This window comes from Pyrus communis, chromosome 9 (genome assembly GCF_963583255.1).
Source record: "Pyrus communis chromosome 9, drPyrComm1.1, whole genome shotgun sequence".
NCBI classification, from domain to species: Eukaryota; Viridiplantae; Streptophyta; class Magnoliopsida; order Rosales; family Rosaceae; genus Pyrus; species Pyrus communis.
This window is the reverse complement of record NC_084811.1, coordinates 4,207,990-4,219,998: the sequence shown is the minus strand read 5'-3', so window position 1 is coordinate 4,219,998 and position 12,009 is coordinate 4,207,990. Positions and strand designations below refer to the sequence as shown.

Genomic DNA, 12,009 nt, shown 5'->3' with positions numbered 1-12,009 from the left:
AAAAAAATGCTATTCAATCAGAAGCACATTACCGGAAGCGTAAATTTATCAACAAGAACATTCTTGAAGTAGAAGAAAGAGTAGGAAGAATTTTTTTAATAAATTTGGAGCTCCAATAATTAAGCTCCCAATTTTGTTAGATGTTATGTTGCTATATATTTTTACTGTTTTTTTTTTTTTTTTTTTTTTTTTTTAATTTGCTTCAAATAATAGAAAGATATAGATTATGTTGCATCGAGACTTCAAATTTGGACAGGGGTGAGTATATGTCGGATACGTACTTACACTGTGCAATACCTTCCGATACGTATCAGATACTCGATCTATTTGGAGTATCGTCGACTTTTTTGTGTTGTTGATAATCGGATACTTAGAAAACCAAGATACTCCTTAAATTTGATCGAAGAATTTGGGTTGTTGTCGTTTTTAAATTCTGTTGTTCTTCTGAGGTTGGTAGACTGATCGGGACATTTACAAATGGATGTAGCCCCATAGGGCAAGGATAATCATTCCGGCTCTGAAAGAGGCGAGGACCAATCTCAAGAATAAAAAAGACTAGGCACAATTGTATTTTATTAATGTTAAAAATAAACATTAATATTTTACTCTTTTGTGATTTAACGTATATGATGAAATATGAACATATAAAATATATTTTAAATAACATATAGTATTTTATTTGACGTATCCTTACCTAATTTTTAAAATTTTATTGTATCGACACACAATATCGTACTGGATACCCCATCCAAGTACGTTCCTGTTTGCTTGTGAGGAAGGTTAATATCAGGGAAACCGAATTTTAAAACAAAATTTACAAATAAAGTGATGTGTCACAAAAGAAAATAAGCATGTTAATCAACACTTAAGTAATAATTCAATAATCAACATTCACATCATTTTGTTTACAAAATTTGGTTTAAAAATTTAATTTCTTAATATTGTTGTGAGGACAGGCTAATTTTATTATCCCTTCCACGTGCGGATAAGTAGCTAGCCACTTTTTCCTACAAGGTTAAAAGAATTTTTCAAGGTGAATACGCATTTCGTAATACAACTGCTTTTCTTTCTTTGTCATCGAAACTTCTCTGTACGTTTTGGGTTCAAAACTCCTATACGTCTCGGATTCGAAACTTTCTATGCATATAGAGTTTGAAATCCCTATGTGTCTCCGGTGCAAAAGATCAACCAAAACGGCTCAACACAAAGAAAATAAAGAAAATAGTGTAAGGAAGGTTTCTTGATTCTGTTTTGATTTTTTGTTCTTTCCTTTTAGAAAACAGATTTTGTTCCTCTTCTTTCAACTGCGACAGAAATTATAACTTCCCTATTCCATCCCGATTTTCTTACCTTTCCTATTTCCGAATTCCCTTGCCAATGAGCATGCAAAAGGAGAACGCTAATCCAAAATATCCCTATATATATGCGTGTGTGTGTGTGTAAACGAAGAACACAAATATATTCGACTCAGTAGGATTGGAGAAGTTGGAAATCATGAGAGCCAATATTGCTTGGTTGAAGAAGCTTAGACTGAGACGACGCCGGAAGCACACCAAGTTAACTGACTTACCTTACGAAATCCTCGTCAACATCCTTTCGAGACTGCCTTTAAAGTCACTTTATCACATTCGACGTTTGTCCAAGATCATGAAGAACATAGTTGACGGTCAGTCTTTCGTTACACTTCACACGCGGTTACTTACTGCTACCAATGCTGTTGCTGAAGTACCTCAACTTATACTTATTGATAACATCGGCATGGCTTCTTTAGCGGCAGTACAATTATTCGAATACGATGGCAACTCCTCCTTGAAAGAGAGAAAACATGCAATTGTCTCAGAGATTGGATTCGACAGTTTCAACGCTCGGATCGTTCAACAATTTGTTTTCTGCAACTTGTTTTGCTTTACAGTTGGGAACTTCTGCATCTTATTTGATCCTTTTAAGGGACAAGTTTTACCACTCCTGATGAGTGATGTCCAAAGTTCCCGTAGAACACCGTTATGATGTGCACGGTATGGGATTTGATGATTTAACCAGCACCCATAAAATTATTCGTGTTTCTGCAGATATGCAGAACAATATCGTGGCCCAAGTTCTTGTCTTGTGCACAAGCTCGTGGCGGAAGATAACACTCAGTTCCTCCTTATGATTTAAGCTCAACAAATTTATTTGCAAACGGAGATATGCATTGGTTGCTTCAATGGATCGACAATTACTTTAACTAAAAGAGAGCCGTATAACTTCTTTCGACTTCAAGAAAGAGGAGTTCTATTGCACTCCCCATCCTATTCAAACAAGGTGGAATATGCATCTATTTATTCTGAGAGGCTATATGGCGTTTTTGGCCGTCACAGGTACGCATGTTGAGATATGGGCGCTAAAAAATTATGAAAAAAACGAGCGGACGCTTGAATACGCCATAGATCTTCGGGTTCATGGTCATACGCTCAGGGATTATTCGTGGATTGCTGGTTGTGGTCAGTGGGAGCACGGCATTTTTTTCTTGGATTCTGACGGCAGTGCATTGTTTTTCGACGTAAGATATCATTCCATAAAACATGCGACATATCCAATGTTATTTCCGAGAGACCCGGTGGTGGCGAGTAACCCTAGTATTCACAGTTGTACTCGGAGCTTGATTGCCCTCGAACACTATGGCAATGTGATTGACCAAGAACACATCGTGTCCGGTATTCGGAATCTGGCAAGTTTGAATGGACCTTCAAGAAAAATGTTATCCAACCTGAAGAACATTACTGGAAAGGTAAAGCTTTCAAACGGATTGTGGAAACACTCTTGAAGAAGAAGGAAGTCCGAAGAATTTCTTTTTTCTTGAGAAGGTAGCAGGAGGCTAAGGCTCCGAAAATGTCATCGGAACTCCTCCTTAAATAAATTTTCTGTTTAGCTTTTTATAAACTTAAGAGTGTCAATAACAATTCACCTTTTTATTACATGTTATATTCACGTTCCCTTTGAATTTTACGCACCCAAAGTTATAACTTTTGGCGTACTCTACACTGCAAAGTGCCGAGTGATACGTGAAGGGAAAAACCATCTCGAGATGGGATAATTGATAACTTTATAGGACATTGATGGGATAATTTACAAACATTGCAATGCTAATACACATACAAAATCAACCCCAAGGATCCATATAACGGGGTAAGTTTTACATAAGAGCACTAACACAGCAGAGGTAAGATCAAAGGAAGTAAGCATGAGGAAAAATAAACACACAAAAAAGATATCAGATTGCGCCAATGACCTATAAATATGAATTAACTGAACTATCGATGAACCACAGTCTACAGATGTAAAGATTTAAGGGGCAAAACGCGAGAATGAGCTTAAACATAGGCTGGAAATGCATGCTTCCATAAGAACTAATGCCGTTAGATATTTCATAAAATTCCAGGAAGATGTAAAAAAACGCTCGGACCTACACAAATTCAAAATTGAAATGAATTACAGACCTACACGAGTTCAATGTATGCCATGGGTGCATTGTCCCCTCGCCTTGGCAGAGTTCTGATGATTCTTGTATAGCCACCATTCCGCTCCCCATATCTGTCAGGTACCTCTGCAAACAAAGCATGGACAATCTGTTTCTCGTAGATGTATCCCAGCGCTTGTCTCCTCTTATGGAGAGATCCATCCTTGGCCAGTGTGATCATCTTGTCCACGTACTTCCTCATAGCACTTGCCCTTGCTCGGGTGGTTTTGATGCGTCCGTGTTTAAGGAGCTGAGTTGTGAGGCCTCGAAGAAGTGCTTTCCTCTGGTCAGGAGGCCTGTTGAGCTTAGGAACTTTCCTGCCATGTCTCATGGCAGAAATACGACCACCATTATCAATGATGATGAAGTTGTGTTCAAAACTCGTGGACTCTGCAAGACAGAAAAAAGCATTTGTGGGTCCTGCCAATAGACACCAACTGACAGAAAACATATCTATACAGAAACGTGACAGTAAACAATCTCATGAAAGTAAGACAAACAAAATCCACAACGCAATGCAGAGTGGATTTCACGTTTCAGAAGTCCCAAAACCATCTAAACAGAAACTTGACAGTAAATAATCTCTGGAGTGACAGTAAGATAAACAAAATCCACAATGCAATGCAGTATGGATTTCCCACTTCAGAAGTCCCGAAACCATCTAAACATATCTAAACAGAAACGTGACATTAAATAACCTCCGGTTGAAAGTAAGATACAAAATCCACAATGTAATGCAGTATGGATTTCCCGTTTCGGAAGTCCCAAAACCATCTCAATATATCTAAACAGAATCGCGACAGTAAATGACCTCTGGATGAAAGTAAGATAAACAAAATCTACAATGCAATACAGTATGGATTTCCTGTTTCGGAAGTCCCAAAACCATCTAAACATATCTAAACAGAAACGTGACAGTAAATAACCTCTGGATGAAAGTAAGATACAAAATCCACAATGTAATGCAGTATGGATTTCTCGTTTTGGAAGTCCCAAAACCATCTAAACATAAACGTGACAGTAAATAACCTCCGGATGAAAGTAAGATAAACAAAATCCACAATGCAATGCAGTATGGATTTCCCGTTTTGGAAGTCCCAAAACCACCCGAACTACATCGTTGACATAGAAGCTGAACACCAAGTTGAAAATGAACACCAGAAGTCACTTAGGGCCTGTTTGAAAACCATTTCATTTTTGTTTCTACTTTTCATTTTTTGTGCTACAGATAGAGGAACAATATGTGGAAGAAAGGAGGAGTGAAGAAGGGTAAAGGAACAATGTGTATGGAATGAAACAAAAATTGAAGACTGAATACCAAAATTTTAAGTTGTTTTCCCTCCTCACTCCTACCGCCTCCCTTCATACTTCTCAATTCGTCATTTTCACACACTTTCTCTCTATATCTAGCACAAGAAACGTAAATGGCTATCAATGAGGCTTTAGAAATAAAAAATGTGTTGCTACAGCGCAATTGAAGTACTGTGAAGAGAAGGAAAACATACAATGATACAAGACTGAACTGAACAAAGATACGAAATTGAGCTGAAATAATGCATAAGATACCAAACTGAACAGAACTAATGCACGAAGATACCAAATTGAACATAACTAATGCACATAGATACCACAGTGTGAGCTGAAACAATGAACAAAGATACATAAATTCCCAATGTAAAAGTCCCCAAACAATTTGAACTACATTCCGAAATCGGAACTCAACACAAATGAATTTTGAAAACTAGAGTTACTTTGGAGGAAGTATAAACAACATTGCCGCGGATGCAATTAAACTGTTTGCTGAAGGAAATGAAAACTGAAAACATTCAAAGTTAAACAATTGAGCTAAATAATGCACAAAAATAATCGATTGAACTAAAATAATGCACAAATATACGAAATCGAACTAAAATAATGCAGAAAGATACCACATTGATCTGAAGTAATGCAAAAAGATAGATAATTGCACTCGAGAATACGAACCCAGTTGCCACCATTGATAAAAACAGAAAATTCAGCAACAAAAGGAAACGGAAGTGACGGAGAAGAGAGTGGTACCAGAGAGGCCGAGGGAGAGGAGCGGGTTCAGGGGAGAGAGACCCGAGAAAGTCCCGAATTGGAGCTCGGGTTTGCGGAGTCCGACGCTGAGGCGCAGGCTCCGATGGCCGCACGTTGCCGAAGAAGAAGAAGAAGCAGTAGGAACGGTGAACCTCTCGGGCGGGGGTGGCAGCGCCGCCTTCAGAGACGCCATGCTCCATCTGCTGGTTTCTGCTACTCCGGTAGCCGTTGCCAATGCCATTGTCGTCGCCATTGCAAAACCATACAACAATATCTCTGGTTCTGTTCTTCCTGTTTTGTCACTCCTTATCTGGATAACGCCTTCTGGGTTTATGGGCAGGCCTGAGGGCCCAAGATTCAGTCCTTCAAATTGGGCCTTTTTAAACTTTTGCCCCAATTAGTGATTAAGGAAGTGTGTGTGTCTTTAAAATTGCTTCGGGAAGTACTAAAAGCGTTATCTGATAATTAAAACCTTATTACTATGTGGAACGTAAAAATTTGGAAGCGTTTATAGTTCATAGAATCGCATTTTGGAAAAGCACTTTCCAAATAGAAATACTTCTAAATATTTTTTCAATGTGTAACACTTGATTTTATAAAAGAAAAAGTTTAACGTGTTTACGATAAAAGAAATTCTAAAAATAGAGCTTATGAATATATATTTTTTTTTCCAACAAAAGCAGCATATATCATCTTCTTCTTTTTTTTTTCTTTTTTTTTTAACAAACAATATTATCTATTTTAAGGGATGGGAGAGTGGGCTTTAGGCTAGTGATAATGTGGTAGCACGGATCCTCTTTAGAAAAAGAAATTACTTAAATTAGAGACCTTGAAGTTATCAATCTGTATCAAACAAGCAACGATTTGGTAATAATTAAGATCTTCTTGATAGACCGTTCACTTATTCAATACATATAAATAATTAAACATACCTATTTTTATTAAATTTTTGTAAAAATAATATATAAACTATGATGAAAAAACACGATTTGAAAATAAAAAAAATGAATGATATCGATTATAACGAAGAAGATATAACGAGAATTAATTCCTCACAAGTTGGGGGACAAAGAATTATTGGACAAGGCTTCTCTTGTAGCCCTTCAGTTCTTCAACTTGGGCCTTTCGAGCTTTTGCCCCAATTGGCAACAAAACGGAATCTGTCTGTTAGACATAATTGGAAAGAAAGCAATTAAAACCAAAAGTGGTCCCCACAAACTGTAACAGCGAAGAGAGAGAGAGAGAGAGAGAGAGAGAGGCAGAGGGGGAGAGAGGGAGAGAGAGAGAGAGGAGATCCAGAGCCATAGGTCAATCACCATCAAAGCTTCTCCCGTCACAGAGCGTAAGGAGAACCCAGATTAAAGCTTGCACCTTCAACCGCCACTGGGACTTGCAGAAGGAACCCATATTTTCTTTACCCTTTTGGCCCTGTAATTTTCTGATTAAAACCCCATAATTTGCTTTGTCGGTTAAAAAATAGTGATTACTTACTAATTACAGTTGTTAATTAGTATTAGTAAGTAATTAGCAGGTGAGGGGAGGAGGAGAAAAGCGAAAGCCATTGAAGAATGAGACTCTGCACCACCAGCAGAGTCGGAGCAGCACAACAACTTCATCATCCTCAGCAACTTCTGCTTTTACTTATTGCTTCTGCTGGAAGTGCTTTTTCTGCTACTTGTAACGGTCAAATTAAGTCAAGATGGGGAACTGCGGCACGAGGGAAGAATCAGCTGTGGTGACCAATGCTCAAGGTTGGTGCTTTGCTAGCTCCAGATAACTTCAAAAGTCCAGATCTTTCTGCTTAAATCTTGGGATTTTATGATTTTTCAGCTTTTGGCTTATGGGGTTTGACTTATGGCTTTTTTTGACTGAGCAGTTCAGCAGCTGAGCACTCTGGTGAAGAACGGCGGCGGCGAGAGGAAGCAGAATCACAGCCGTTCGATTTCAGATCTGATCGATCCTTCGACGCCACGCAACTTCGAGGACGCGCGGAAGAATGCGGTACTATACACGCACGTCATCGCCTTCACGCTTTTCGAGCTCGAGACCATTACTAAGAGCTTCCGCTCCGACTACATTTTGGGGGAAGGCGGCTTCGGGACGGTGTACAAGGGCTACATTGACGAGAACGTTCGGGTCGGGTTGAAATCTCTGCCTGTCGCCGTCAAGGTCCTCAACAAGGAGGGCTTCCAGGGCCACCGCGAGTGGCTGACGGAGGTCAACTTCCTCGGCCAGCTCCGTCACCCCAATCTCGTGAAATTGATTGGATACTGCTGCGAAGACGATCACAGATTGCTGGTTTACGAGTTCATGTTCCGAGGGAGCCTCGAGAATCATCTTTTCCGGAGTAATTGAGCTCTTCGTCTTTCGATTTTTCAGGTTTTGTGTGTTGGGTTTTTATTGATTTGGTGTTGCTAATTAGGGGTTTTGTGAACATTTTTAGAGGCAACTGTCCCATTGTTGTGGGGGACGCGGATGATGATTGCTCTGGGAGCTGCCAAGGGGCTTGCTTTTCTTCACAATGCCGAAAGGCCTGTGATTTATCGAGATTTCAAGACTTCGAATATCTTGCTGGATTCTGTAAGTTGTGTTTCTTGAGTTTTAAGATTCTTTCTGCACAAGAAAAATTAAGTGTTAATGATTAGTCTCACTGATTGCATGTTGCAGGATTATGCTACCAAGCTTTCGGATTTCGGGCTTGCTAAAGCTGGACCTCAAGGGGATGAGACTCATGTATCTACTCGCGTTATGGGTACCTATGGATATGCAGCCCCGGAGTATGTAATGACTGGTATGTCGCGTTCTTACATGTTCGAAATTCTTGAATTAGTTAATGTAGTAGTTGGAACATGATGAATATGGATGGTTTTGATTGAATTAGTTGAGCGGGAAAGGGTCTTGATTCTTCTCAGGTAAAGATGAACAACATTTAGTTCTAGTAACTCTAAATTCCGATTGCTTCAGAAAAAACTGCCAACTTGGGATGATTGGTATCACCAGTGGTAATACCATGTTAGAAACACTGTGCTTGCTATGGAAGCTTTTTCTTTCGAATTTTGTCCTTTCACTGGTGAAAGAAAGAGTCAGAATTTAGATTCATAGGTTTTTAAAGGGGCAGGCCGCACCTGGTTAGGCACTTCCAAAGCATGTTCTTGGAAGGGGAGATATAGAGATTCTCTCTTCTTGTGATAAACATAAGAGGTTGTGATAAACCCTGATTTTACGTAGTACTGAATGCTTGGCTTCACTGCACTTTCTGTTGAGATTTTTCATAAAAACTTGGCTTCTCTAGCAACTGAAATTGATTTCGTAATTCTTGGCAGCTCTATTGCAATTTCTGGCCAGATCTTTTCATAAATGCTTAGAGCTGTACTTAAATTCGTGGATTCTTGTCAGCTTCAATCCACTTTCTGTTCAAATCTTTTTATAAACTGCTAAAATTTCATTAAAAAGATAACAATGTATGAGCTGCAGAAATATCGTCATTTTTTGTTTAGGTAGGAATCCCAAACCTTAAGGTAAATACTCATCAGTAATCAATTCTGACCTGGTTGATCTAAGATTAGAGCTCTCACTGTGATTAACCAATTCATATGCAGTTTACTATTGAAGTGATGAGGAACCTGTTGATCTGACTCGAGAGTTTTGTTGTGTCCACTTACCCTGTTATTTCTTCTCTGTAACTTGCTGATTAAAAGTATTTCTGTGGTCCCTTTTTCACTTCAAAATTATATATATGAGCAGATGAAGAAATGCTGACATTAGTTGTCCATGTGTTTAGTTTTCTTGTTCACATAATGTAAGGGTATTAATTTGCATGTTTTGTACATGCTTATGTGCTGCTTTTCTGAAATCCATATGAAATGAGCAGGCCACCTAACTGCCCGGAGTGACGTATACAGCTTTGGAGTTGTTCTCCTTGAGCTTTTGACAGGAAGAAGATCTGTTGACAAGACGAGACCAAGCAAGGAGCAGAACCTGGTAGATTGGGCGCGGCCAAAACTGAACGACAAGAGAAAGTTGCTACAAATAATCGACCCTAGGTTGGAGAATCAGTACTCGGTCAGAGCAGCACAGAAGGCCTGCAGCTTGGCATACTACTGTCTCAGCCAAAACCCCAAAGCAAGGCCCTTAATGAGTGATGTAGTTGAAACTTTGGAACCTCTACAAAGTTGCAACGAAGCAAGCGACTCAACTGGCGGTCCATTTGCCATGACCAGAATCCCCGAGTACCGAACGCATCACAGGTTTTCTAACAACGTACGTCCGGGTGTTGTTTGTCGATCTCCCAACCCAAATTTATCGCCCGGAGGTCCTGCAGCGTGCAGAGTTAGATGAGAATGTCATCTGTATTGTATACTTGTATGTGCTTTGTATGAATTATCCCCCAACCTTTTTTGCAATGACAGAATTTGCTCGTTATATATAGTATCGTTGTTGAGCATGAATCTCACATCGAAGGGAGGAGGGACATTGGAACATGTTTTCACATAAACAATGACAGTAAATCAAGAGCTAGTCTAAACTATTATATATAATTAATGAGAAGGGAATTTTTTGTAAGTATTAGGAATACAAGTCAGGGAGGAAGCCAGAAATTATGTTGAATATGGCATCTCCAAACCATAAACTACCATTAAAATTAAAATTATGTTCAACAGGGCAACTCCAAACCATATAGTAACATTAACATTAACAAATATGGTTAAATATTTGTACTACTCGTTAGTCGAGACTAACGAAGACAACCCATCAGTATCATCAAATACCACCTCTGGTTATAACCATTTTATCATTCATTTTGATCTCCTATCTGATTTCACAACTCTATAATTTATTTCGTGTCTGTGTATGGGTAATCATTTATCCTGAGTAGGGTGTTGTCAATATTAACAAGATTATGTTATTTCATTTAAGTGGGTTGTATTACTTAGGCATGTAGTACTACATGTAGATTTTTTTTTCCTACAAAAAAATTTGAGTGGGGGCCTATAATAGCTCTGTCATTGTGTAATGTATTATTTCACGTATTATAATTAGAATGAATGACAAGGTTGATATGTCTTACTTCTAGTGTACGTATATTAACAAATAAAACAAATTCATGTGTTATAAATTAAGTAGAATAGTAAGTCACATGGTCGTATTTTAACTACACATAAAATTTCTCGAACAAAAAAAAGAACTCAAATTTGTATACAAGAGAAGCAAGAACATTGCTTAACAAGAAGGAAACTGGACCTATAGTTTCCTTATTTTATATCTTCCTATCTTTAAATTTACTTGTTTCATATGTGTTCTTTAAAAGTTAAATAACAGTAACCTTAAATTTCTTCTCTAATAAAAACTTCTCTTTGTTGCCAACCGACAAAAAATTGAGTCAAATCTTCACCACGATTAACATATACACCCAAGTAACCCCAGATTCCATCACTGTCGACCATTTTCATAAAACTTCCACTATATATACATAGGAAAAGTCTAAGAACCAAAGAAGATTAAAACAATATATCCACTCTCATTGTCCCACTTCCCTCCAACAAATCTCTACCTCCACTCCTTCCCACCACACACAAAGTTTCATTCTCCAATCATCTCTCTCTCTCTCTCTCTCTCTCTCTCTGGTGTGTTTGCTTGGCTAGCTACCAGACATGGACGACGCCACGAACAGTAACACCATAAAGTTGGTGGTTTTCTTAATCTTCATCATGGGGCTGCTATTAACCGTTAACCCTGCATCAGCAACTGGTAAGTTAACTAATTATATATTTGAATTTCTGCAACAAATACTTAAGCTTAATTTATATACAATCGCATATATATTTACTCTTTTTATCATGCAGTAGAGACGTATGAGCTAAACCTAAACCAATCAACAACAACGGAAACATTTCATCCCGCCTGTTCGACGGAGTATAAGCTATTGATCGATGGCGTGACTAAAACTCATCACGATACACAAAGGCGGCGGCTAGCGCCGTATCAGCTATGCTTGCAGTGCAAGTGCTGCTCAGCCACCACCTGCATCTTCATCCCTTGCTGCTTCGGCATCAACTGCCAACTCCCCAACAAACCCTTTGGAGTTTGCGGTTTTGTCCCCAAGACTTGCAACTGCACCAATTGCACAACTCCTGCTTGATGCTATATATATATTTATAAATTCTAGCTAAGCTAGCTATATATTCAGGTCTCATCTTTCTCTTTGAAAATATATACATCTTCTCGTATATACTTGTGTACTAGATCTTAGCAAGCCCATATTTGAGTCACACCAGTTGCCTCTCACAAGCCAATCAGGTATTGTAATTTGAGAAAGTTAGGATGTGTAACCATGCGTGATTGACTTATTGTGCTACAATAACACATTATAGGTAAATTTTCAGATTAAAGTGAGTGAAGGTAATAACATATAACAAATTTGAAATTTGAGAAGTGCACTCTATTTTTTCCTATAT

General features: G+C 38.5%; 2 protein-coding genes across 3 annotated transcripts; one reads left to right on the top strand and one right to left on the bottom strand.

Annotated features, from left to right (window-relative positions):
* Positions 1 to 3,260: 3,260 nt before the first annotated feature.
* LOC137744908 (large ribosomal subunit protein bL17c) lies at positions 3,261 to 5,833 on the bottom strand. The gene is made up of 2 exons (XM_068484722.1): positions 5,555 to 5,833; positions 3,261 to 3,886 (listed from the first exon to the last, which is right to left on the bottom strand). The coding sequence occupies exons 1-2, from the start codon at positions 5,805 to 5,807 to the stop codon at positions 3,477 to 3,479; spliced, it is 663 nt and encodes a 220-aa protein (XP_068340823.1). The 5' UTR covers positions 5,808 to 5,833; the 3' UTR covers positions 3,261 to 3,476.
* A 988-nt stretch (positions 5,834 to 6,821) lies between these two features.
* LOC137744906 (probable serine/threonine-protein kinase PBL8) lies at positions 6,822 to 10,068 on the top strand. Of its 2 annotated transcripts, XM_068484721.1 has the most exons (6): positions 6,822 to 6,984; positions 7,083 to 7,305; positions 7,431 to 7,901; positions 7,998 to 8,134; positions 8,222 to 8,345; positions 9,426 to 10,068. In XM_068484721.1, exons 2-6 carry the CDS (start codon positions 7,254 to 7,256, stop codon positions 9,890 to 9,892), a joined length of 1,251 nt encoding a protein of 416 aa, XP_068340822.1. In that variant the 5' UTR covers positions 6,822 to 6,984; positions 7,083 to 7,253; the 3' UTR covers positions 9,893 to 10,068. The 2 variants fall into 2 exon arrangements, with proteins under 2 accessions (XP_068340822.1, XP_068340821.1); XM_068484720.1 differs by having other exon boundaries at positions 6,822 to 7,305.
* Positions 10,069 to 12,009: the final 1,941 nt, after the last annotated feature.

Bases quoted from the DNA above. Each gene is read 5' to 3' on its own strand.
- LOC137744908 (XM_068484722.1), bottom strand. From the start codon at position 5,807: ATGGCGACGACAATGGCATTGGCAACGGCTACCGGAGTAGCAGAAACC. The intron at 3,887-5,554 runs GTACCACTCTCT...TCTGTCTTGCAG, and splicing joins CCTCTCCCTCGGCCTCTCTG to AGTCCACGAGTTTTGAACAC.
- LOC137744906 (XM_068484721.1), top strand. From the start codon at position 7,254: ATGGGGAACTGCGGCACGAGGGAAGAATCAGCTGTGGTGACCAATGCT. The intron at 7,306-7,430 runs GTTGGTGCTTTG...TTGACTGAGCAG, and splicing joins TGTGGTGACCAATGCTCAAG to TTCAGCAGCTGAGCACTCTG. The intron at 7,902-7,997 runs GTAATTGAGCTC...GAACATTTTTAG, and splicing joins CGAGAATCATCTTTTCCGGA to AGGCAACTGTCCCATTGTTG.